The 27,986-nt window shown below is 42.8% G+C and overlaps 1 protein-coding gene across 4 annotated transcripts in view; it reads left to right on the top strand.

Annotated features, from left to right (window-relative positions):
• Nucleotides 1-27,986, top strand: part of NAV2 (neuron navigator 2) — a 771,558-nt gene that overhangs the window by 492,405 nt on the left and 251,167 nt on the right. For all 4 annotated transcript variants that reach the window (XM_023191516.1, XM_023191514.2, XM_023191515.2 and 1 more), the window contains exon 4: nucleotides 18,589-18,661. In XM_023191516.1, coding sequence (XP_023047284.1) covers nucleotides 18,589-18,661 — 73 coding nt within the window. The remainder of the gene's footprint in view (nucleotides 1-18,588; nucleotides 18,662-27,986) is intronic.

The raw sequence follows: 27,986 nt of genomic DNA, 5'->3' as shown, positions 1-27,986 counted from the left end.
TATATGGCAGTTGCTGTGATAGTGAAGATTTCTTTCAGTGGTCATTCATGTTTTGGGGGACATGGAACCCTTTGGAAATCTGAGAACCCTTCAGAAATCTTCTAGCGCTCTCCTCCCCAGATTGCACTTACCCCAGAATTTTGCATACAACCTGAGCAGATGATGAACCCCAGAGGCCAGCTCATGTATGCCCTGGGGCTCCATAGACCCCAGGTTTGGTGCCCCTGCTGCGTAGGGCACTGCTCTGCTTCTTGCCCTGTCCTTTCAGGAGCTCTATGGAAAATGCCCGCACTGGAGTTCCTAAGACAGTAGGAATCTACACTTAGGCACAGAGAAGGGCTAGGCAGTGATTTTCTAACTTCTATTCCATAAGCAGAACCCCTCGTTTTCCCAAATAAAAGCTATGGAACCCCATATATGAGTGATAAAAGCTACTATATAAGTAGGGATAGGTAACCCAGGAGAGGCCCACCATAGCTACCCCTTTGCAGGAGGCCAGCACCTGGGGAGATGCAGTGGGATGGAGCCTAGGAAGGAACTTGGCAGCATCAGGTTTCTGCTCTGCTCCTGGCTCCGGCCCTCCTTTCTCTGGTCCTCCTCAGTCTCTTTTCTGTGAAAAGACACAGTCGGATTAGGTCTCACTTACCTCTGACCTCTGCAGGGCATCACAGCTGAGAGCAAGGGCTGGGAAGGCCAATTGCTTGTAACCCAGGCATGTCCCTTAGGCTCTAAGGGAACCAGTTCCTATAACAGAGGTAGTAACAGTACCTGCCCCACAGGGTTGTTTTAAGGCTTCCGTGGGACAATCTACATGAAGTGCTGGCACGTTGCTGGCCACAGAGTTGCTGGCCTCAGCAGATGTTAGCTCTTGGTGAGGTCTCCACCTCACCAAACCTTGTTCTCCTTAATTTTCATCTGCCAATACAGCAGAACCAGTTAGGCTTAGCTGAGAGTTAGCAAAAAGGGAGGAGACGGAATATTTCTGGAAAGGGCCTGAGTTGACCTGCTGATGGGAACATGAAAGCTGAAATGGGCAGGTGGCCCCTTGTGAAAGGCAGCTCCTTGAGTTGGCCTCGAAGAGCCCTGGCGCCAGGTACCTCTGGCTACATTCTCTCCAGAATCTCCTGGGCCAGGAGAAGGCCATCTGCAGTGGGATCAGGTTTCCAGACCCAGTGACCTTGAGCCCTCCCAACAGCTGCCAGAAAGCCGGCCACATGCCTGGGGAGCGTCTGAGATCCTTGGGCAGCTGAGTTGCCTCTTCCCTGGGCCCTTGGCCTATTTTTACACGGCCCTAAGGGCACACACATGTTGCAGAACCAAGAAGGAATGAAGAAAAGTCCATAGGCCACTTAGAATTTAAAGCAAAGTAGCAAGAGCTCAGGCCCAAGATCAGCAGGAAGCATGCACTGCTTCCTGCCCAGGGCGGCACATACACACTATCACTTTTGTGTGTTGGCCATGGTTCATTGTCTTTCAAAAGTGGCAACAACCTCCACGTCTGTCTCTTCAGTCATGCCTGTCTAAAACTGTCACTGTGTTCCCATTTCCTTCTCCATACTCTTGAGCACAGAATAGAAGATCCTTTAAGATCTGATTACCATCCTCTCCTGCCACTGGGTCACTCAAACTCTACGCCCCAGCAAGACCAGATACCTTGCAGTATGCCAAAGAGGCCTCGTATGCTCATGCCTTTGTACTTTGATAATGTACAAAGTACTTATTTACAGACAAAGTACTGTCCAGTCTGCTAGGAGTGACCTCCCGCTTGCCCCTTCCTGGGCAGTGTGACCTTTAATATTCAGGTCACTTGTTTCCTCAAGGTGTTGACATAATGAGGTGCCTGTCATCTTTTGTGTCCCCAAGTGTCCTGTGCCTGCCTTTAGCATAACACACTCTCTTGTGGTTGTCTGTTTACTCATCTTCTTGAAGGAGATACCGTGTCTTTCACTTGAGTATCCTAAGCATCTGTCATTTTGGTGAATGGCATGTGGTCAGCATTTAGTAAATACGGGATGGGTAGATGGACAGACAGAAAGACCAAGGAGGGAGCTGACCTGAATGTGTGTGTGTGTGACTAGAGGATTGTAACATACCATTATTCTGATTTCATTATCTACAGCTGAGCAGTGCTTTGAGCACTCAGTATTAATTTGGACGTTCTTTATAGGATTTAAAAAATAGATATGTAGCACTGTTCTAGAAGTGTCTTTCCCTAATTCTTTTCTTCCTCAGTTTATCCAGAGGACCCAAATAGAACATTGTAATTACTCTCAGGAATTGTGGTTAATTTTTAGTTTGTTGAGTTTTTTGTGTTGCTTGAGGTGAGCATATTTAAGCACCCTTACAACCACCAGTTTATTAATGTTGATAACAAAAACGATGATAAGGTACTGTTCTAAGTGCCTTACATGTTTTAACTCATTTTATTCTCATAACAGTCCTCTAGAATGAGGAATATATTTTATCCATTCCATTAAAAAGAATGGAGAACTTACCTGATATAAATGATGAATTGATGGGTGCTGATGAGTTGATGGGTGCAGCACACCAACATGGCACATGTATACATATGTAACAAACCTGCACGTTATGCACATGTACCCTAGAACTTAAAGTATAATAAAAAAAAAAAAAAAAAAAAAGAATGGAGAACTTAGACCTTGATGCCACTTGATGTGCTCTGCCAGGGGCCAGCTATGGGTTGTGATAAAGAACCTCTCATTCTTTCCTCTCACACTGTAGCGCCTTTGTCCCTGACTTTCCACCATGCTTTTATTTAATAAAGTACAGCAAACCCTCAGAGTGGGTACTGGTTTAGATATTTTATCTGTATTGACTGGTTTCATCTTCCTAAAACTCTATGAGAACATATACAATTATTATTGTCATTTGACAGATGAGGAAACAGAGAGCAGTTGAGTAACTTGCCCAAGGTCACACAGCTAGTAAGTGGCAAGCTGGGGTTTGTTTGCTGGAAGCCTGGCTTGAGAGTCTACTCCCTTAACTGTTACACTATTCTACATGTAAAGAAATTGATTAAAGAAGATAAAAAAGACTCACTATGACATGGAAAGGCAAACATTCTATTTGTAACCCTAGCCCCACATCTAGGCAGAGGCTCAGGATGCGACAACATTCTATTGTGGGAAGGAGATGTGAGATAAGAAGAATAAGCATGGGCTCTGGGATCAGGCAGACCTGGGTTCCACATACGGGCATGTGTGCTGGGCAAGTTAATTTAATTTCTCTGAGTCTGTCTTCTCATCTGGAAAAGGATAATGATGGAAGCTACCTTCTAGGGTTGTTGTGAGGGGGGTATAAAAGGCACCTGGTTTCGTCTTGGCTCACAGTGAGTGCACATGAGAAGATCATTCCCTGCCCTGTTTACAAGTCACATATTTTCTAACTATGGTACATCAAAAGATTTCTTCATATTCAAAAAGTACGCCCTCAGTGGGGTAGCTGAATAATGTCAACCCATCCCCAACAACGTTCACATCCTAATCCCCAGAACCTGTGAATATGTTATCTTACCTGATGAGACACTTTGCAAATGTGATTAAGGATTTTGAGATGGGATAATGATCCTGGATTATCTGGACAGGCCCAATGTGATTACAAGGATTCTTGTAAGAGAGACAGGAAGGTGAGAGAGAGGTGACAATGGAAGTTAAGTTGGAGAGAGAGATTGGAAGTTGCTAAGTTGCAGGCTTTAAAGGTGGAAGAAGGGGCCATGAGCAAGGAATGCAGGTGACCTCCACAAGCTGGAAAAGGAAAAGGAAACAGATTCTCCTCTAGAGCTTCCAGAATGGATGCAGCCCTGCCAAATCCTAGGTTTTAGCCCACTGAGACTGATTTTGGACTTCTGACCTCCAGAACTGTAGGATAATACATTTGTATTGTTTTAAGCCATTAAGTGTGTGGTTCATTTATTGCAGCAGCAATAAGAAACTAATACACTGGGATTCATGCAAAATAACTCTTGCTGTATCAGAGAGTAAGCTATTTGGATTTTACAGCATAGGCTCATTTTGCTGTAAATGTGGGTTCCTTGGATTTCTGAGTTTACTGGAAGGTGCTTCTCTGGTTAGAACTCTTCAGAATGGAGCTTGCTGCATCAGTCCATTCAGAGCACATCACTGTAGGGAAGCATGTGGAGGACAGAGACCCACAGCTTTTTATTTCTAGCACTGTGTCCACTTTGTGGGCTGATAGACATACTGAACTGTCATGAGAGAGGCAAGTGCATCTCATCTCAGTAATTAGAAGTGAATATTATATCTTCTGGACCTCTTTGCCAACGTAAACTCACAAGTAGGTACTTTGTCCCCGTAACTAACATATGTTTGTCTTGTTAATTAACATAACATTTAAGCAAATGTTAGGAATTTACCATATTTTATATGCTACTTAATAACATGAAAGCTTTGAAATGTGAATAGTTTTTTTTTTTTTTTTTTAATCTCTTTCAGTTCAGTAAAAATATCCATATTCTCAGCACCTGGCATAGGCCTAGTTATGTTAGAAGTGCTCAGCTAATGTTTCTCAGATGAGAAAGCTAAACAATAAGTGGTCCAACAATCCAGGAGTTTCAGAGAGAATGGAGTGATGTGACACATCACATTTTAATATTTTGAATGCACTGTGTAAGTTTAAGTGCTCTCAAGAAATGTGAGATTCAGTCTCTTCACTCACAATTTTATATTTTAACTCAGTTATAAAGGTAAATAAAAAGACACCAAAATAACAGATTATTTACATTAATAAGGGAAATGGTGTTTGGGTTGGTAAAACCTCCGATAGCAGTGTTCAAACTTTATGTGTGAGAAGCACCTGGAGAGATTATTAAAACAGATTGCTGGACCCCACCCCCAGAGTTTCTGATTTGGTATGCCTAGGGAGGAGCTGGGGAATTTGCATTTTTGACAGTCTCCCAGGTGCTGATGATGTTACTGCTCTGGTGACCACACTTTGCCAAGCATGACACGTTGTCTCTGAGTTAAGTAACAAAGCCTCTTTGCTGGGATATGACTGAGCAAACATGCGTTTAAATACATATTAGTTTGTAAAGTTGTTTGCAGTTTTAAAAGTTAATATGAGGGAATCCTTTTGCTTTTTTGGAAAGGTTAGGATGCCTTTAAGCTGGTCCAACCCGTGGCCCACAGGCCGCCTGCGGCCCAGGATGGCTTTGAATGCACCTCAACACAAAATTGTAAACTCTCTTAAAACATCATGAGATCTTTGTTTTTGCGACTTTTTTAAAGTTCATCAGCTATTGTTAGTGTATTTTACGTGTGACCCAAGACAATTCTTCTTTTTGCAACGTGGCCCAGGGAAGTCAAAAGTGTGGGCATTCCTACTTTGTACATTCTTTTTTCTTAGAACTATTGTAAGTTCCAAATTGATATGATCTGAACTGTGCACGTGGTCATGATCTGATTGGAGTATGAGATGCCTTCTGTATCCCCTTCCAGCTCACTTAACCTCTGTAACTTTTTTTTTCCACTGAATGTTTGGGGTGATAATTCTTTAGCATAATGGGCTTAAATGCCTGTATCCCCACTAGACATTAACTTCTTTGAGGACAGGAGTCGCATCTGTCCATTTGCTCACACTGCTTAGCAATCTCGTAGATGCTCACTCAGTGAATGTTTAATGAAGAAATTCCCAACACACCTGCATTGGGACTGAAGTGTTGTGAGTGGCAACATGGTATACTCAGGAAGGTTAAAGAATGTAGCAAATGTGAGGCTGACCGAGGTTGGGGCTGGGGGAAGGGAAACATAGCTACATATCTGAGCAGAAAGAGAAATTGGATGGTGATTTATAACTGTGTGGATTGTGGTTTATATAAAAGCCATCTGGGCCTCATGCTTGGATCCACCTCCCTGCATATGTCTTCATGGAATTCTTATGTTTCAGCCTAGCATCAAAGGGGTGTTTTTTTGTATATGTGTTGTTTTTTTAAAAATTTTGCCATGAAGTGGAACTTAGCAAGGAATTCCCGTTTGCACTTTGTAAGGTATGATGAGCCTATGGCATCTGCATGTTGGGAACTGGTCAGGTCAGTGGACAAATGCCAGTGTGCTCACTTCAGAAAGTAGAGAATGGTGGCCAAAAGGCTAAGTTGAGGTGCTTCTAAAACAAAAACTGAACAGATGCCAACAGTTAGATAAAAATCAATATACTTCATTAAAGTTGATCTTTTGTGGATTGGCATGCAACAGGCAAAAAATTGACTATAACTGGGTAGCAGCTGCCCCCTTTAGGTAGGTGTGGGCTGTTGGTCACAATCTCCACCATTCCCTATTGTCTTATACCTAACCCCTTTCACTCATTTGTTACCGGCCTATCCCCCTGCACACATTTGAGGTTTTTGATCCCTAAATGATTGTATTCTCATGAGTTTCCTGAGCTTCCTCAGGAATCCTAAGCACTGGCATATGGTAGCTTGAGAGATCTCTGTTTTGGGAGCATTTTGATTTGGAAATAAGGCCTATAAACGTTTATATTGATTTAAATTATTCTTGCTCCTGAAGATTTAAAATACTACAGAAGAACCTAAATGTCTTCCCTAAGGAAGTTACTTCTTCCTCTGTGAAGTGTCCTTTTTAAAATATAAAGGTTAGATTTAGTTTGGAGGGACTGATTACTTATTGCCTTGTTGTACTGCTGAAGTCAGAGGGCAGGAAAAATGACCAAGAAAGGTGGTGATGTTTCTCCTCAGCTCTGGCAAAGCACTTGCTGTTTGGTTGTTAATGCCCCATGTTTGCACAGGGCTTTGTAGCTTACAAAACATTTCCTATTGTGTTCAAATTCTAACTCTGCTGTTTAACAGCTGTGACTTAGGAAGGCTATTAAACACCCTGTGCCTCCATCTCCCCATCTGAAAAATGATAATAATATCTTTCTTATCTAGTGTGGATTAAAAAAATAAAAATTAACTGAAGTAATAATGTATGAGACAGAATTTAGCCCAGTGCTTCATGTTTCGTAAGAATGAAAATATTAGTTTCTGGCAATGTCTCTGTACGGCTTTCAAGAAAGGAATAATTATCCCCATTTTACTGAAGGAAAAACTGAAGCTTAAGGAAATTAAGTACCTTGCCCAAGGTGGCCAAGGAGCCCTGAGAAGTCCAAGATTCCCTGGACTTTCCATCTGGTCATTTGAAATCCTTAATTCCCCTTTCTACCCTTGAAATCTCCTCTTAGTAGTAGCTCCAATAACGATGAAACTTTGAGATGAGTTGACTTTTCCTATTTCAGTAGGTTTCATGGGTGAGAGGGCTCCCACAGTGGTGGGAACATGGTACCAGTTACACAGAGTTGGATGTCGGGGGAGAACCTGTCCACAATTTAATCTCATATACTTTCCCCTGAAGGAATATGAAGCAAGAAGAAAGGGGCATGCATTCCAGGTTTCCACTAAGGGACTACTCGTGCATACCTTTAGTGGGAGGTTTTCTGAAGTGAGTCAACTTGGCATTAAAGTATTCCTCAGGCCCCCTTCTGTTTCTCCAAGGAGATTGTACAGAAGAAACCCTAACCAGACCAAAGGGCCTTTCATGGTTAGCCTTTGGATAGGGTGTTTCTTCCAACATGGTCTTTTCATCTACATGCATTGTATAACCAGTCTTGTGAGACTCCTTTGAGAAGGATTTGCCGAGATTTTATTTGAGTTTCAGAATTTGTTGGTTGCCTCCTTTTATGAATGATTATCAAGTGCTCTCTCTTTATGATGACCCAGCAGTTTAACTTTAGCCCTTGGGGTGGGTGGAGGGAACCTTCCTGATATGTGGATATATAGATAGAACCATATGGAATGACCAATATTTAACCATTTTTTACCTACAAAAATGGCAATTTTATCTGGTTCAACCAAAGATTTGGCAAGGATGTAAATAGTAACAGAGATTAGCATTCTATGACAACTTAAAAATTATCACTTTTTCTTCACAGGTGCATTAGGTATCTTGTGGCCTTGGAAAGCTCAGGGATATCCTGTAATGGAATCTTTCCTTGTCTAGTTTGCTCTCCTCTTTCAGTGGATTTTGGTCATGCCTCTGACATTGTGGCTGTGGCAGTAGGCAGTATGCAGAGTGGAGAATTAGTTATTATATGCTTAATTATTTTTAATTTCATAATTCCTAATTGGCTGGCATGTAGCTCTTTGCCTTTATCACAGATTTTAGAATTTGAAACTATTGGCCAAATCGTTTCTTAGTATAAAATATTTTGTGTATTCCTTGCAAAATTCCCCCAAATTATATATTCACAATCATCAGTGATCTAGGATTCAGGTGCAACTCCTTAGCCATGCCTACAACTAGCTTTTGAAATAAAAAATAGATTGAGGTAATGTATGTGGAAGTTTCTAGTATTGTGCCTGACATGTAATAATCACCCACTGATTGCTAGCAGAATTTGAAATTAGAGTGGAAACAATGGTGATTTGGCATTAAATTTCTCATAGGCATTAACACAAATAGGGTGTACTATAAAGGCAGAGAATAGCAGACCATGGCCTTCATTCTAGCCATCATCAGAGTAGGTAAGCAAAGTCCTGCAGGACTCTGAATTGAGTATTAACGCATTCAAATGTATTTGCTTGGCTTCGTTTCCTGCTTATGGATGCCACCAGGACAGGTCTTACATTTAAGTACATACTATCCTTGGAATTTCAGGAAATACATGGATTGACTGTTCATGAACAACCAGAAGAACCATAAGCTGCCGATAGTGGCAAATTGGCTGAGGCACAAAGCACAAAGCTGACTTACACAGGCTGGTGTGAGGGAACTGGTACCAAGCTGAGGAGTGAGTTTCACTCTTGGCCTTCCTCTACAGATTTTTCCATTACCATATTCCTTTATATCTACTTATTTTGTGGGTATAACGATGTGGTCTAGTGATCTTCCGAAACTGAAGATTCACTGCACTCTAGAGACATATCTACACCTGAATTTCAAGGATTTGCTGTCTTATTTAATTTTGCATTTATATTCTGCTACCGCTTGAAGATTCTATGGTGGCTTATGGGTTTAAGCATGTAATATGGCAAAGGTACCAAAAAAACAATCCAGACCTTTTTAAAAGAGCATAGGGAGTAAGTGTCAGGCTTTTGAGTAGGTGCCTTGATAAGAATAAGTTGTCCCTTAACGTATTTGTGACTGTATGTTTAGTGGAGTGATTGTTTACTTAAAGTCAACTCTTGCCCAGGAGAGTAGCTGCTCCTTGAGGGAAGCACCACACTGTCTTGTCTGCCTGCGTTATCTGCCCGTTGAATAGGACTGAGAAGAGAGTAGATGCTCGGTCTGTATTTTCAAGGAACGAACGAGACTGTCAGGTTCCAGGTAATTTCACTGGGTGAAATCTCCAACAAGTGTCTGTAATCCCATTCTGTCTACCTCTGTTGTGTGTCTTGGGGGACTGGAAGTCAGGATTTTTTTCTTAAAGTTTGAGTCCAAGTTTATGTCCTCCTCTGTGGGTAAAACCAATGTTTTCTGCAAAAACTATTTGATTTTTAAAAAGTAGAATTGATATATGTATACATTGTATAATGATTTCCACAGACAAAATAATTGATACGTCTATTACCATGCATGCTGTACCTTAGATCTCTAGAACTTGTTCATTTTAAAACTGAAAGTTGATACGTTTTGACTACCATCTTTCCATTTCCCCCATCCACCAGCCACTGGTAAACCACTGTTCTGCTCTCTGCTTCTATGAATTCAGCTTTTTATAATCTCACATATAAACAAGATCACGCAGGATTTGTCTTTCTGTACCTAGATTATTTCACCTAGCATCATGTCCTTCAGGCCCATCCATGTTGTTGCAAATGGTAGGATTTCCCTCCTTTATTATGGCTGAATAATATTTTATTGTGTGCATATACCACATTTTCTGTATCCATTTATCCTTTGATGCATTGCACACTTAGATTATTTTCCTAACCTGGAAATGGTGAATAGTGCCGCAGTGAACATGAGTCCCCAAATTAAAAGGAGCTGGGTGAGGCAATAAAGCAGGAGGAGAAGCAGTCTGACATGGGGACTCATAAGCTGTGTCCAGCCCCTGATTCCCACATTCTTAAGCTTTCCTGTTTCAAAGCCATCATGAGAGCTTGAACTGGCTTGCTGTAAACGTTAATGCTTGAATGGCCAAATATCTCTTTGAAATACCGATTTCCTTTCCTTTTGACAGTGGTAGTTCTTATGGTAGTTCTATTTTTAAGTTTTTGAGGAACTTCCATACTGTTTTTCATAATGGACTGTTGACTCTCCTTAACGAAAACTATTTGCCTAAAAGGTCTTAGGGTTTCTCATGTAACTCAATAGAAGAGACTTGGACCACAAAGTTTTTTGGATAGATAGTTGTGGTTCTGGCAGGGTAAAAATGAATGCTAGTGACAAATTATGTATTTGTAGAAAGGCTGTACTAGTGTCACATAATTTAACAAGTCTCAGAGTGTCTCACACTTCAAAATGATCTTTCACTTTCAGGAAATGCCACTGGTATGAAAATTCTGCCATTATGAAATTACATGAAGAATGAGCCCTTTTAGAGCTCTGAATATGTGAAGTTCCAGATCATTGACATATATCCACCCACCCAATCCTCTCAGTAATGGTGGGAGATAGATATCAGCATTTCATGTTACAGATGACAAGTCTAACGCTTGAAGCAGTTAATAATTTTCTCAACGTCTTGTGGGCATCTGTCAGGGAGCCAGAACCAGGTATGGAGGAGTCCAAAGTCATGTTCTTTTAAACAGATGTTGTCACCTAATAATTGTGGGCAAGAGGTAATGTGGGAAGCCAATGGCAGTCCCTTCTGTCGTGGCGTGAATTTGTTTATCAGCAACTTTTCAAGAAAGAGTTGTGGAGAAGTAAGCATGACATCAGGTTATGGAGAGGGCCTAGATTCCTGGAGAGCTGTGCTTGAAAGGAAAGCCTGGAGGAGGAAATGGAAAGCAGATAAGCCTGTTCAATTCTCTGTTTCACCAGGGGCCAACCCAAGACACAACTCTGGAATGTCCTGTCCTTAGAACTATTGCCCAGGGCCACTCATGCCTAAAATTACCCCACAGTAACAAAAACTACCAGTTGTTGGGCACATATTAAACATCACAAATATATCCTCTTGTCTAATGACAACCACCACCCTGGGGGGGTAGGTGTTATGATGCCCATTTTATAGATCAGGACACTGGGGTAACTTGCTGAACATCATAATTCAGTAAATGCCAGAAACAAGATTTGAATCCAGACTTGTCAGAACCTAAAGCCTGTATTACGTCCTCTAAATATCGCTCCTTAGCCCTAATCATTCCCCTTTTGTGTTTGTGTCCAGCTTCTAGCTTGAAGTCCTTGACTTGGAGCAGTGATTCCTTTTGGAAGTGCTAGGAAGTTTTAAGGAGAGCTACTCTGAAATTGTAGCAGGAGAAAGGATATACAGAATGGGATACTGATTGAATGTACACAAAGGTATCCTTGGGCCTTTCTGACAACACTGGTCACCAGTGGAATTTTTCCTCTCGTAGGGTCTACCATCTCTAAAAGAGAACAGAGTTCAACCATAAGAGTTTCTTACGGGAACCTCCAGAGTAAGGATAGACTTCTAGAACGTTAGCTACAACTCCCCTTCCAGGTTTCTTTCTTTGTTTCAAGGGAAAAATTGAGAAGTCAGAAAATAATAGGAAAATTTATTCTAGGCACTTGGAAGCAAAGTGGAAAAAGATAGTCACTGGAGGAATTTGAGAATCTTGTTTTCAATTTTTTCTCTAGAGATAATTTTCTTTGTATCCATATGGACTTGCCCATTTGCTGTAAAGCGGAGAGACTCTTAAAAAGTTTTTTAAAAAGGGAATTTTTGACAACATCTTGGAAAGCTGAAGTTATAAATATTATAAACAGTATGGTGGATAACACTGCCAAATTAAAAGGAGCTGGGCAAGGCAATAAAGCAGGAGGAGAAGCAGTCTGACATGGGGACTCATAAGCTGTGTCCAGCCCCTGATTCCCACATTCTTAAGCTTTCCTGTTTCACAGCCACCACGAGAGCTTGAACTGGCTTGCTGTAAAGGTAATAATACTTGAATGGTCAAAGCTGGGACAGAGTCATGGAGCCCCTCTTGTGACTGGACAAAGTTGGCTTTCTTTATACATCAGCCTGTGTGGTTTACACAAGGGCAGGCCCTGATGCTCCTGAATATTTCCATGCCCAGGAGAACTGGAAGCACCACCATGTGTTTCCCTCATTTCTGAGGTCCCCTTCTAAAATTCAAAGTATAGTGTCAGGACCCCGCAAGCTCTGCCCTATGGGGTTGTGCATCTCCAGGACCACACTATGCTCCATGAGACATGCGATCTTGTGAGTTTGCTAGGCCCCTCACACTGATACAGGTGGACAAAAAAAAAAAAAAAAGAAGAAGTTGGGTAAATCATGCGTAAAGTGGTGGCCTCTAGGAGTATAGAGGAAAGAGACAGATAACACTGCAAGACAGACATTTAGGAGGGCATTTCCCCAAAGTTCACTTTGCTTTTTGGCTTTGTTTCATGGTTTTCTTCTTTTTTCCCTTTGGAAAGAGACAGAGGAAGGGGTATTAGAAGGATATGGAGACCACTTAGATATGGAACAGACATTTCCAGTACATGTGACCACAGACGTTGATATCTGTCTCCCATCCTTCCCCTTCTTTGTGACCAGCCCAGAAGCCTCTGGAAGCCTACCTTGAGGCCCCTGTTTGACCCATCCTAACATGAAACAATCCATCCTCCAGCTTTCAGATAGGAAGGACTTGGCTGGGTTGCTACTGCCATGGTAATGGGGCAGGTCGAGGTACTGACAAGACTTCCCAAGGAATGAAGAGACCCTTGCCTTTGTTCCTTCTCCATGTCAACTCCTTTGTGTGGTCAACATGCCCCAATGTGGCCCTGTTTGCCCTTGCTCAAGGGACCTCTCATTGCCCTTCTCCCTTGCCCACCATGCTCCAGCCATTATGACTTTTTTTGGGTTCCCAGAATGTGGTATATTGCATCTTGTATGGAGTCTTTTAGCTTTGGATTCCCTGGTAAGTTCTTATTCTCCCCACTGTTGGTGCCTGGCTAATTCTTTAGGTCTCAGCACAAATTTCCCTTCATTCCTTCAGTCAACAAATATTCTTGATATTATGTGCTGCACCCTATCCTAGGTGCTTGGGGCTATATCAGTGAACAAAGCAGACAAAAAACCCTATCTGTGGACCTACATGCTGCCTCTTCCTTAAGATATTCTTGTCTGTTACCCCCCCCCCCCCCCCGGCCCTGCTCCACCCAGAGGCTAGATTAGGTCTTTCTTCCTGTATACACGTTTCCAACACTCTTCTCTTTCATGGTAACCATAACAGCTTGTCATCGTGTACTTATTTGTGCATTCTTTATTTAATGCTGGTTTCCCTATGTTAGACTGTAGGTTCTACAAGGTTGGGGATTATGTCTGTCTTATTTACCACTATATACTCAACACCAGCACATTGGTTGACACCCAGTAGGTGCTGAGTAAATAGGGGTGAAGGAATAGATAAATGAATGGATGACACTTATTTTTGATGGCAAATAGCAATATCAGGTATGAGGGTCCCACCCACTTCTGGGAGGAAGTTGTTTGAGTTGACATATGAGTTTTATGAAGAAGCTACACTGTGCTCCCAGAGTCACCAGAACTTGCAGATTCTCACTTAGCCTTGCCTGGGGTCTAAAGCTCTTACTGCCTAAGCTTTAGGCATTTCATGATTTACAAAAATGGTAGTGACCATGCCTGACTTTAATGCAGCAGCTGTTTGCCTCTCCTTCCAGACTGGAGATTTCCCAAGGGGCTTGGTGAGAAACTGTTATACCATAAGAACTACAGTTCCATTTATTTGGTATGCCCAGAATGTCATCTTCCCCTAGGCTGTGGTAGCACCCATAGAGATGGTCTTCGTTTGCATTAATCATTTTCATGCGCTTTGCACTCAGCTACACTGGTATTCAGAGAAAAATGCTGCCATGACAACTGCCACAACAGATGGTATTTGATCAGTCTCTAAGCTACCAGGGAGATATATAGCAGTGCTTCCGAGGTTTGCATATTTTACGTTATCAGGAGACCCAAGTCCAGCCTTAATCATGATTGAAATGCAAAGTTTTCCATTTGTTTCTTATCTCCTGATTCTCTTTCCAGTTGTTTGGCATTTGTTTTGATTTTTCTAACTCCCTAGCTCTCCTGGGTGGGGAAATACTTCAGGATATGGGAGACAAAGGCTGCAACACACACAGACCATGGAAGTTGCCCTGCAAGTCTAAACTTCAGAGACTGTTGAAAAACTATTCAACTTTGGGATGGCAGTCTCAGCAGAGATTGGCAAAAAGGCTTAATTGCAGCCTCTCTCATGGATGTTCGGGCACTGCACAAGATGGAAGCCACATTTGGCTCCAAACAAAGGGAATTCTGGGGAGGTGTATCCTGGTCTGCCCCTTTTCTCTACCTCCATCCTTCATCCAACACCTCTCTGCTCCCAGAGTCTCCAAGCCACGTGGTGGTCCCTCTTCTGGGTTTCCCCCTCTACCCCAGCTAATGCTGCAAATTCCAGCAACTCAGTCCCAGAGCTCTTGGACCCATTTCTATGCCAACAACGACAATAGCTTCTCACCCAGTCCCCAGCCCCCTTCAAAAAACACTGGAATGTCAGACTTCATACAGGTATTTTTCAGCTCATTTTGGAAAGTAGTTTATATGGGCCACTACATGCTAGTGAACAAGTTTGGTCTTATTTACATACTTTGCTGTTTAAGAGTCTTTTATTTCACTCTGCCTCCCAACTTTAATCGGATCCTCATCTCATGCTGTGTGTCGGGATCACACATGAGTCTTGTTGAAGATGGGCACGAGAACATCATTGTGCTGTGATGACTACTGGGGTGCTGCTGCTGGGGCCGTTCCCTCTTGAGATGTGGTAGGAGTTGGCAATTTGAACAGTACTCAAAGATGGATTGTGTTTACCTGTACAGTATTTAGAAGAAAACCTTAAGGTGAATTTTAATCACAAGAAGGACTGGATCAAAGAAACAATCTCCCTTTCTGATCTCCTTCCAAATGAAGCCAGGAGGTTGGAAGCCACATCTGACCCCATTCTGCTTCCCAGCCTCACTCTATTCCTGGGGTGCAGATGAAAGAGCATGGGTCTCGGCCGCCTTGTCAGCAGTGATTTTTAACCTTAATGGAATATTATTAAACAGTGGATTTGAGACTTGAGGAATGTTTTTTGAACTCCTTCTATGAACAGAGAAATCATAGTAGAAGGGTAAAATTCAAGGCACTTGATGGACTTACGAATGATCTTTTAAATAATGACCAAGTTCTTCGTTTTAACATTTTCTGGAGTGCAGACCAGCCATCTGCTTTTGGCTCCCTGTGTTTCTTCTCTTTAGAAGAAAACACTGGTGCCCTTAGGCTTTTTCTGTTCACCTAATAAAGGAAGATCCTAATGCTTCTCTTGTTTATGTGCTCTGATTCTTCCTGACACAGACAGGAATCAAGGTGTGTGCTGAATGGCTCTGTGGACCCTAGAGGAGGATTATCTAAATGCAGGCTCCTATGTATGATGGGCAGGAGGACCTCCTGGTTTCTCACCCAGCTCTGTCATTTACATTGACCTGTGTAATCTTGGTCAAAAATCTGACTTCGTTACCTCACTTTCTGTATCACATAGTACTTGCTAAAACCAACACCATCCAAAGAATTGAATGCCATGCTGGCGCAGAGCAGACATCTATACAATGACGTTGACTGAATGAATGCTTGAAAGAACCCTGCAACTCAGGGCCTCTCAATCTCAGCACTGTTGACATTTTGGACTGGACAGTTCTTTGTTGTGAGAAGCTGTCCTGTGCATTGTAGGATGTTTAGCAACATCTTGGCCTTTATCCATAAGATGCTAATAGTACCCTGCCCCCGTTGTGACAGCCCCAAATGCTGCCAGTTGTTGCCAAATTGGTCCCTCACCTCCACCCTCCATCCCTAGCCAGTGGAGAGCTACTGATCAAAATTATAAAATTCTGTGAAAAAAATGACAGGACTTTAAAAAGTTAACAAAGAAGAAGTATTCGGGTAACTTATTTAAAATTATCCTTTTAATAGAATCGGACATTAAAAGAAAGTCCAGCAGATGGCTGAATTGAAATGTATCAAGGCTAGCCTTGCAAACAGACACTATCATGTACTTTAAATGATGCTGTATGTGTTGAATGTTCCATAAATATAAGTAATGTACTTTATGCTTCTTGGAATGTGAGCTCTGTAGAAATAGTGTTGTAGTAGAACAGTGCTTTTCTTGAATATGTTGGCAGTTGTCTTTATTTTTTTATTCAGTGCCATATTGCTGGACTATTGCTGAAAAAACTTAACCTACCTCATCAGCCCACCTCCATGACACTTCCCAGGATAAATATCAAGTGTACTATTTTTGAATTTGCAATTAGAGATTCAGGGATGGTGAGCTTTTTCTTTTTCTCACTTTCCATGGGAACAAAATTGCCAAAGCCTCACTTACTAGCCATGTGAAAGATATTACATAGAAGGAGTAGGAGAGAATGATAGGAAAAGGCAAGCAGTAGAAGAGGGATTTTATAATTTTATTATGATTTAAATACTAGTGTCTCTTTTGGGGGGCAACAAATCCTTTTGAGTGGATTTGGTATATTACCAGTGTGTACAACAGTAGAAATAAGCACTGATAATTAACGTTTTTTCTCAAAAGCAGGGTTTCATGGTATGGTGAAGTGGCATTTAGAGGCACAACTGTTATTACACTTACAAATGAGAGCAGATTGCTCCGAGACATCACACTCGGGGTACTCCCAGCCAGTCTTTCCTTTACTTTCCCCTCCCCCATTCCCTCTAAGCCAGTAGCACCTGGTTGTCTGCATTTATGTAAATGCAGGCTCCTGTGTATGACAGGGAGGAGGACCTCCTGATTTCTCACCCAGCTCTGCCATTGACATTGACCTGTGTAGTCTTGGTCAGAAATCTGACCTCCTTACCTCACTTTCTCCCTCACATAATACTTGCTAAAACCAACACCATCAAAAGCGGCCATCCCTGGGGCTGGACAGAGGACAGGAAAGATGAAAAGAAAGCTCACCTTTCCTCCATGTATATAAGAAAGGACTTTCTGCAATGATGGCAGGCATAATGCATAGCATCAACATTTAGTTTGCAGCAAGTTGCATCCTGCACCTTTTTCTAGAGATGAGAAAATGTCTTCCAGATAAGGACCCTTGAAGTGTGAGATGGAGGTTGGAAAGGAGATGGGAACCTGTGCTAAAAATGCAAGGATGGAGTAACTTCAAGCTCAGGGTCAAGTAGAGTCTATAATATGGGTGCAGTTTTATTCAGGTGTCCCATAGCTTAGTTTAAAGTCCTTGGAAGATGTAAAGACTGGGAGTAGATAAGTCATAAAATGCCAAATGTCAGTAGGCGGGTGGATGTGAACTTCAGGAAGACTGCCTTGGAGCTAGACTCTACTCAAATTAGAGCTCTTAAATGTAGACACTTTACATTTTCTGTGGCTATGAAGGAGCATTGGGAAATTGCTTGGGGTTGAAGAAACAGGAAGGATCACGTGTATACTGTGGAAGGCTATCATTTATTAGTTCAAAATAAATTCCATGGGTTAAGTGCTGATTTGAGTTCATAGGAATGTTGATGGAACCTGGGAAGTAATGAGGGGTGGGGTGATGGTGGAGGGGAATGAGTGGGGTCCCCATTGTTAAATGCAAATTGTGTGAAATTCAAAGATCTCTGTGCCAAGTCTAAAGCAATTTCTTTTACTTATGGTACCCATTGACATTAATCAAGCCAGAACATTTTCCTTTAAACCAAAAAATAATTAGCCCTGACAACTGAAGTCAAATTAGCCTCTTGGGAATGACCTAATTGTTCTTTTGGGAAGGCTGGACACTGGCTTGCCCTTGGCTGTGGCGTCAGCCCTGGCAAACCTAGGAGATCTCACATACTCTGGTGGGTCCCTTCTTGTCACAGAAAGCACAAAGGACAGAGGGGTTCAGGAGGTCACAGCTGTCCCCAGTCATCTGCAATGCCTCCCATCCGGAAAATTATGTGTGTAAATGCTACCCAGATTCCTGCTAAAACTCCCATTCACTGTTTGTACGTTTGACTGCCTGCCTCTTTGGTGGCTGGGAATTTCTCCCAGCTGCTGGTAGATGGGTGTGTCCACTAACCTTTTCTGCACCTCCATTTTTCTGGCAACTGCTCAAGTTTTCTGGATTGCACTGGTGGTGGCAGTGACCAAGATGAGAGCTCCCATTCCACCCTGGTTATTTTTGGCAGCTGTGAGCAATGCAAGGCCTCGACTTTTGGCACTATGTGGTTGGGATATTAGGTAAACTTTTCCTGTGCAAGTACAGACAAAGAGTCCTATCTTGCGTTCATTCATCTGTCGGCCGTTCTTCCAGCATTCTGTTTTCCCATTGTTCCTAATAAGAGATGGCTCTGGAGAGTGTGAACATTTATTAAGTGTATATTGTTGTTTTTCCCCCCTAGATTGAAAACATAGATGCCTGCTTGAATTTCCTGGCAGCTAAGGGAATAAACATCCAGGGGCTGTCTGCAGAAGGTGAGTCAGAGCGCTTGTCGTGAAGCTGCCTCATGATTAGAAATGCCCACCTGTTACTTATGAATGATATTAACACAATTAAGACAAGGGATGTTGGTGGGCTCCTCTGGTTTTGTTTTCCTTTAGGTTCCTCAATGGTTGCCTAGACTTGAGGATGCCAATGTTATTACTCCCCAAAGACTCACTCCAAGAATGTGGATTTAACCATATCAGCTGCCTCTGCAAGACCCTGAGAGGGTAGTGAAGGGAAAGCTGTCCTATTTGAGAAAGACTTGCTTAAACAATGCTGGTTTGATTCACCTGTCTAGTAATTCAGTTAACTATCAAGTCAGGCCTTATCTATGGGAGAGAGCATGCTTCACCACAGAACATATTTCAGCTGTACAGTTCCCAGGGAGAAATGCTTAATCCTTATCTCTAACTTTTATTAGAGGAAGCAGCATTTTTTCTTGCTCTTATAAAAAGCATGTGATTTATTAATGCAACGCTATATTTTTACATCGTGATTAGTTTTTAATTAACTTAAATTTGGTGGCTAATTAGCACATTAGTTCACCAGCGTTTTGCTATTAAGTTAGTTATTGGTCTGGAGATGGCTGGTTTGAATTCTCAGCCACCTCAGACAACATCTCAGCCTGAAACTTTCATGCTCTCTCCTGTTTGTAAATGCAAGCAGCTGCCAGCTCAGAGCTGCCATAGGCCCAGGCATCCTCCCAAGCTCATTAGGCTGCACCTGCCTCCAGTTTTCCCAGAACAGGTAAAGCAGTTTGGGCTTCAGATGATAGCGCCTTTCCCTAGTGAGACTGCTTTTTGAAAGGATGCCTGTTAGCATGGACTCTGGTGGTCAGGGTGGGGCAGAGGAGAACAATGAGAAAGCAAACAGCCAAGTGGAGCAGGTAAGTTTGCAGGCATGATGGATTCCATCTGGGACCTGTTCCTTGCCTTTGCTCTGCTACATGGTGAAAGCTTGGTTTTCCGGGCTGCGTTTCTGAGTGGTAGTCTCTTCTGGTATTGGGGGTGGGCAATATAAATGGCCATGATTAGTGCCTAGTGGGTGTGTTGTGTCTCATTGGGACTGTAGGAATTCCCAATTGATGAATTGTAGGAACTCTGATGTGCTGGACCTGTTCCCAGTCAGGCACGGACACACTGCTTCCAGAGGTCACAGAAGCAGTCGTCGTGTGGTCAGTCCTCATTCCAGAGGACTCCCCAGCCCTGGGATACGGACCCTCATCCATGGGGATAAGACCAGGGCTGGCTGACATGTGGAATATGCTTTGCTGTGGGGCGGGGGTTTACTGGGAGTAGGCAGATGCAAATTCCCATTCAGAGGAGCACATGATTTCCTCCTGGTACAGAGTTCTTATGCTGGCTGGTAGGTGGCAGGGCATGCTCCTCCTACTTTCTGGGAGTGATTAAACTCCTGGCACAGGCCTGTGTCCCCCAGCAGAGCAGAAGCAGGGACTTTTACAAGGTGTGCTTGGCAGCAAGTGGCAGCAGGGCCTCTTGGGTATGCAGACTCTGCAGGCCTGCTTCATCCTGCCTGGCTGGGAGTGACCCCTAGCCACTCAGCTATCTACCCCTTGTCCTGACTTCTGCCTCATTTGTTCTCCCCATCTGCCCCATCCTCTCTGTACCCCAAGTCATAGAGAATCTATGCAATAAGTATTTGTTGAATGAACAAGTACCAACTGTGCTTTGAAGGTTTTTATCTGTATTGGCTTCAGTTCTCACAGCTAAAGTTGGAGCTTATGACAGCCTCAGTTTATAGATGAAGAAACTTTGGTTTAAAGAGGTTATGAGTGACATCCCTGAAGCATGTAGCTAGAAAGTGGCAGAGCCAGGATTTGCACCCAGTTCTGTGTGATTTCAGAGCTCATGATCATGGCATCTTCTGGGAGAGCAGGTGGATAAAATCTAGGTATGCCTTGTAAAGGTAAAGGAAATGAGGTTTAAACTCTTGGTCACCTGGAACATGGTTTCAGAAGATGTTATAGCCCATGGAGGCACGTCATACAGAGAGATACTCAGCCGTCTGCCCCTTTTTAACATTGGGATGACCCTTGGAGGCTCTGAGCATGGGAAGAGCATACCGTAGCCAGTGGTATCAAGCCATCGTGGTATAACCATGAAGGAGTTTATGGTATTTCAGTAACTGCCTTAACTGTGCTATGTTGAATCCCCATCCTTCCTGCTGGGTCAAGACTCACTTAATGATATTTTGGCCAGAGTATATAGCTCTTTAGTCATCTTCAAGTTATTACAATTACTTGATACCCATATTTATGACTCAGTCATGGTCATTTTTAAACTTCAATCTCATTTTAAACTTCAATCTCAAACTTCACTACTCTACTCAAAGCTCTTTACCCTCATTCCTTCCAGTACAAATGGCTTTAGGAGTTTGAAGAGAGATGGGGGCATGCTGACTTGACTTTCTCTCCTTTCCCCTTCCCATGTTCTTGTGCCTGAGCCCCCAAAATTGAGGCAACACAGAGGAAGCAGAGTTCTGCTGCTGGGGAAGGTGATGTCCTCAGTATACATCACTGCCACTGTCTCAGCTGGTAGTCTCAGCAGGCCCTTCTGACCAGGACTCACTCCCATGTAGCTCCCAGGGCACTGGTGGTCTTCTGTGAGACTTGGCCAGATCTTTTACCTCAGTCTTATGATCCCTCCAATACCTACGATAGGACTAGCTGGAACATGTGGGCTCCATTTTCCACTTGCAGTGGGTGGAATTGCAAGGCCTCCTGTCACCTGGCAGCAGTCCCCCACCAGACAGTGTCTCTCCGGTTCTTTTCCCCACTCAGGTGGCCAAGAGGCAGATCAGCCAAGTCTCTTCTAAGCGGATGTCCAATTTGGGACTGGAATGCCAGGACCCTCCTTCTTGACAGCACCCCCACTTTGAGCGATTCTCAGAGCTACCACTCCCTTCACTTCAAGGGGCCCAAGGACTCTGCTACCTTGCCCCCTTGGTGAAGGGAGGAAAATATCCTTTCTCCATGATCATCAAACATTGTCTCCCCAAAATGACATTCTGTCATCTAGATCTTCTTATATTTTTTGGAGGTTGGGGAGTGATGAAGATATCAGTGATAAAAGTGTGAACTGCTGCATTCCTTTGGGAAAGTGGCCCCAACGTCTGCCACATTCTCAAACTTATAACAAGCAAGGGTACTTAGAGCCTTTAATCCTCAAATTTGGCCTTATTCACAATTTCAGGGTACAGGCAATATCTCATTTGACATCATTTTAAATTATAGGAATAGATTTATTGAGAACTTATCACATGTCAGTCACTGAGCTAAGTGCTGTGCATATTTGTATCTTATTTAGTATCCCCAGCAACCTTATGGGGTCAGTATTAGTATTATTCCTATCATACAGATGAGCAAACCAAGGCCCAAAGAGATTAATCTACACAGTAAAAAAAAAAAAAAAAAAAAAGAACCACAAGATCAGCAGTGGCTAAACTACCCATATCTGCTGATTCAAAGGCCTAATGTGTGCTAATGCACATTACTGTGTATGTTTCTATCCACCTGCATAACTACTAGCAAAGCAGTGTGGTGTATTAAAAAGTAATGTGGATTTAATGCTTTTTGTTTTCCTTTTGAAGATGACTGAGTGCCCTGAGGCTCCTTCTCTGATGAAAAAAACATCAGCAGTTGGAAGGCCTCATAGATACATCTCCACCCTTGCCCAGTCTAAAGCTGGGTTTGCATTCAGGAAGGTGTATGCACCTGTCCTGAAAGCATTTCAGCAGCTCAGGCCTGCCTTGACCCGCCTGCTAGAGAGTCACAGGGAGCCTTTGTTCTAGGGCACAGACAGCGGATGCTTGGGGGCAGAGGCTGCAGGCCCAAGTGAGCCCCCTGGAGGTGCTGCTGGTTTGGGGAACTTCCCTGAACTAGGCCTCCCTGCCCCGTCAGTTTTCCTGAAGATTGAACCCATCTATTTGCTCTTGGAGATATGCCAGAGTCCTGTGAGCTTGGGCCTCCCTTGCCCTGGGGTGATGTTCAAAATCCTCCACCAACCCTTCCCCAGAACACACCACCTGTCACCGCCATCTGTAAACCTACCCCTGTGAGGAAGGATGGCCTTTATCTCTGGCCATTTTGAGAACACCTGGGGTTTGTGCTATCTGGCCCTGAGCCCATCCTCCTGCAATGGAGAAGCGGAGGTTGGGGACTAAGGCATATTCTATCTAGTTCAGCAAATGTTTCCTGGGCACATCCTGTATGCCAGGCCCAGTACTAGGCACTGGCGTACATCAGTCATCAAGTCAGTCATATTAAACTAACCTCGATTCCAGTTAATAAGAGAGAGCTGTGTTAGTGGTAAGCACAGGATCCAGTGGTGACCAAAGAAAGGCAAATCAACTTTTCCTGGGGCTCTCAGTGGGGCTACACAGAAGTGGTGATGATTCCCCCCAGATTTCTTGGGATGAATAGGCATTTGCCAGACAGAAAAGGAAGGTGAAAGGAAACCTGAACAGAAGATCAGGCATAGATAATATTAACATGATGGAGGGAAACCTTGCAGACATTGTATACACAAAAGTAGGAACATCCTTCCAGGTGGAAGGACTGTATGCTTTGAAGTGAAACCAGTTTCTGATTTGATTAGCTCAGTCCTGGATGTGCTGCCCTTACGACCAGAGATCTAGGTACTGAGTTTGCTCCTCCTCTCGTCCCAAGCTAGAAAGCAGGAGGTCTTTCTGGACCTGTAGGGTGAAAGCAGCAGGTGGAATGTTTCCATTTCCTCCTACCTATATTACCTGAGTATGGCATTGACTGGGACTTTCAGTTTCTGTTTCTTAGCAGAAGGGGCACAATAGGCTCTGCTCACACCCTCTCATCCCACTTCTCCTGTGGGTAGAGTCACTGGCAGACTTGGAGAGCAGCAAGAACACAGAGGGCTGACGAGTGGAGGGGCAAGTTAAGTGGTGGATGCCGGTTATGCAGCCAGCCCAACTGCAGGGACAATGCTGCAGGATCCACAGTCCTTAATCAGCTGGGTGAACCTCACACAACCATGGCTCAAGGGAATTGAATAGGAGTTCTGCAGCTCTGTGGTCTGCACAGCCCTCCCTTTGGCTTTTAATCCCTTATACCCTACAAAGCAGGTTTCTTTGTATTAGATTATTTCAGCACTTGTGCCATTGTAAACCAAGCCTGAAGTTTCTCTTTAAAAATATTGAAAGAAAATAACTCCTATTTATCTTACTCTTCATTCTTGGCATTACCTACAGCATCTATGCAGATTAGGACCAGCCAATGGGAAGAAAGCGATTAGTCCGAACCCAAAGAAAGTGGAGTCAAGGCAATACTAATTCAAATAGAAATTGGAATATGAGAATATGGCCTATGCAATATGCTTCTCTATTGCCACAAGAGTGGCCACAGGAAGAGAAAGAACAGGGCTCCAGTTTGGGTTTAGCCACAACTGGCTAGTGTCTCCTTGGGCAAGTCAGTTCTCTCTAAATCTACATGTTTTTCCTTCTCTAGAAGTCCAGAGGGTGAGGTTAATCAGATACAAAATAGTAACTCCTTTTCCAAAGCCTTGGGGAATGTCATGAGGGAAACATTCTTGTGGGGCTTTGGGGGTTTTTTTTTTAGGCTTCCTGTGGAGCTGGCTTACCAAGCCTCATGGAACAGACAAATACCATTTGGAAATATGGAAAGAATATAATTCTAGCTATTTTGGATACTGTCTGTTATAGACCACCCAAGGTAGAAACTGTGTGGCTGTCAGCATATTCAGGACTCTTGAGTTTTTGTAATCGGAAAAGAAAATTAAACAGTTATAATGTCCATCAATTGGTGAATGGATAAACAAAATATGGTGTATCTATATGACAGGAATATAAAAACTGACAAATGATGCTCTAACGTGGATGAACCTTAAAACATTATGTTAAGTAAAAGAAGCCAGATGCAGGCTCGGCGCAATGACTCACGCCTGTAATCCCAGCACTTTGGGAGGCCGAGGTGGGTGGATCACCTGAGGTCGGGAGTTCAAGACCAGCCTGGCCAATGTGGTGAAACGCCATCTCTACTAAAAACACAAAATTAACCGGGCGTGGTGGCACGCACCTGTAATCCCAGCTACTTGGGAGGCTGATGAAGGAGAATCACTTGAACCCAGGAGGCAGAAGTTGCAGTGAGCTGGGATCACGCCACTACACTGCAGCCTGGACGACAAAGTGAGACTGTGTGTCAAAACAAACAAACAAACAAAACCAGATGCAAAAAACTATATACAGATGCTCCTCAACTTACCCTGATAAACCCACCATAAGTTGAAAATAAATGCATTTAATACATCTAATCTACTGAACATCATAGCTCAGCCTAGCCTACCTTAAATGTGCTCAGAACACTTGAACACTTACATTAGCCTATAGTGGGGCAAAATCATCTAACACACAGCCTATTTTATAATAAGGTGTTGAATATCTTATGTAATTTATTGAATACTATACTGAAAATGAAAAACAGAATGGATGTATGGGTACTTGACGTACAGTTTCTACTGAATGTCTATTGCTTTCACACCATGGTGAAGGTGAAAATTGTAAGTAAAATCATCGCTAGTTGGGGACCATCTGTATTGCATGATTCTATTTATGTGAAATATCCAGAAAAGGCAAATCTGTCGAAACAGAAAGCAGATCAGTGGTTGCCTGGGAGTGGGTTTGGGGATTGATTGTAAATGAGCACAAGGAATCTTTTTAGGATGATAGAAATACTTTCTAAATCTAGAATTTGCTAAATTTACTAAATATCATTAAATTTTTTGTACACTTAATTTTATGAAATTACACCTCAGTAAAACTGTTTTAAAAACCAGAAAGATTACCATGGCGTTTTCTCTAATGTTAGATCATTCGTGATTTTCCTTTCTGGTCACCAGTGACTGTGGCATACAGGGATGAGCAGAGAGAATGGACCACTTCTCAAGCTTCCTTTGGATGAAGCGCTCTGTAGTGGGTTCTGAGGAGGCTACAGATAAAATGGCCACATTTTCTCAGCCAAAAAGGGAAGTACAGAGTTGGGCAGTATCCTAGGTGCACTCGTTTTCTCATTTATTGTTTATTTTATTTTATTTGTTTATTTATTTATTTATTTTGAGATGGAGTCTTGCTCTGTCACCCAGGCTGGAGTGCTGTGTCGCAATCTCGGCTCACTGCAACCTCCGCCTCCCAGGTTCAAGTGATTCTCCTGCCTCAGCCTCCCAAGTATCTGGGACTATAGGTGCCCACCACCATACCTGGCTAATTTTTTGTATTTTTAGTAGAGACGGGGTTTCACCATGTTAGCCAGGCTGGTCTCGATCTCTTGACCTTGTGATCTGCCTGCCTCAGCCTCCCAAAGTGCTGGGGTTACAGGAGTGAACCACCATGCCCGGCCTCATTTTCTCATTTAATCTTCAATTAATTCTCATAACAATCCTATAGGAAAGATACAGTAGGACATATGCTCATTTTAAAGAAGAAAACTGAGGCTCGGAGAGATTGAATCCTGTAAAATCTCAAAGTGTATAAATGATGGACTGTAGAGATTTAACCACAAGTTTTTCTGGCTCCAAAAAATGAGAGATCTTTGTTATAAAAATGCTGCCTCTAAGAGAAAGTATATTTATTGGAGGAGCACTATAGTCTCTGACAAATGAAAAAAATGTTTTAGGGAACAATGGCCATTCTGATCAGTAAACGACTAAATGACCATGGTAGGTAGAGAATACAACAGGACTGGCTCTGCTTGTCTGCACTGGGATTGGGCTAGTAGGTTATGGAGGGTGCTGATGTGAACATGCCTACTTTTTGCAGTGGATGACCCCTGATCCTCTGGGTATGCTGAATTGTTAGTTCCTCTCCTCTTGTTTTTTTCTTGCATGGTTAAAAAAAAAAATGCATCATGGAATATTTGACATCCCAGAAAAATAAAGAATGCTCAAATACCTACCAGCTAGCTTAATAAATAAAACATGATGGCTATACAAGTAAGCCAAGTTACACACTGTTAGAAAACTGGACCCTGAGTCGGAAAACCTAGATTCAAATCCCAGCTCCAGTGTTTACTACCTTGGACAAGTCATAAAACCTTTCTGAGCTTCTGTTTCCCCTTATGTGAAAGAGGGATAATCCTACTCACTTCCCATATTGTAAGGATTAAATGAGATCATGCATGTAAAGAGCTTAGCCTGATACACACTGGTTAATAATAGCTCTTATTATTATAAACTATATGACTTGATAACTGAAAAGGCATTAAAAATAAATCTTACATAGATTTCATCTATCCCATCCCCATAATTAACAGTACTTTCTCCCTTCAGTGAATTCAGTTTTGAGGGGAAATTGTTTTCTTAACCTTAATAGGCACTAACTTGTATGTCAGCCCTTGCTTGGCTTACCTTGATTCTGTCCCTAGTTCTTGTCACTGCCCAGTTGGGTGACTATAGAGATGTCACTTCACCTTGTGGGCCTGTGTTTTCCCATAAGTAAAGTGAGTAGCTAGCTGAATTACTTCGTCCAAGCCTCACACTCTGATTCTCATGTACCACTGAGAACATTTGGAATCAGAAGTGGAACATGCTACAGGTGTGTGCCTCTCCTTTGGTTTCTTTAGTATGGAGAGGGAAGCATGGCTGAAGGATTAAAGCTGAATTACCAAAAGAGACTGAGGGGCTGGCCCACCCCTTGGGCGTTTCTCTGCTTCACACATCACACAGAGTGGTTTATACACAGTGACTTTGCATCCTGACTTGCCACATCAGTCCTGGCTACCAACTGTGGTCTGGTATAATTAAGAGCTCCCCACTCCCTGGCTTTCATTCTCAAAAGAATCATAGTCAACACAATAGATTAAAAGGTCACCATAGTAAAAACTGTCATTTTTAAGGTATGAAGCTGGAACTGTATGAGACTCTCATTCAGGATTCTGGGGTTGTAGTCATATAATAACCAAGACGAGTGAAGGACTTCACTGTTTAAAGTGCGCTTTTGCCTAAATGCTCCCATTTGTTCTGCAAAACAACCTGTGCAATGGGGCAAAGTGGTGTCCGTATTGCCTTTTTACTGAGGCCCAGAGAGATTAAGTGACTTGCCTGGGGTTGCACAACCAGTAAGTGATAAGAATACAGATTGGAACTCATGGCTTAGGTTTTCCAAATGCTGTGCTCCTGTCTGCTTTGTCCTGTGATAAAATCTGCTAGCTCCCAGAGTAGGGTGTGAAGGCTGGATTCTAGAAGTTTGTATTGTCAGTTTCTTCAGAGCCTGGAGAATGGGATGCTCCAAGGGGAAGTAATTCAGCCTGACCTA

This window comes from Piliocolobus tephrosceles, chromosome 13, assembly GCF_002776525.5.
Source record: "Piliocolobus tephrosceles isolate RC106 chromosome 13, ASM277652v3, whole genome shotgun sequence".
In the NCBI taxonomy this organism is placed as follows: domain Eukaryota; kingdom Metazoa; phylum Chordata; class Mammalia; order Primates; family Cercopithecidae; genus Piliocolobus; species Piliocolobus tephrosceles.
This window is presented reverse-complemented; position numbering and strand designations above follow the sequence as displayed.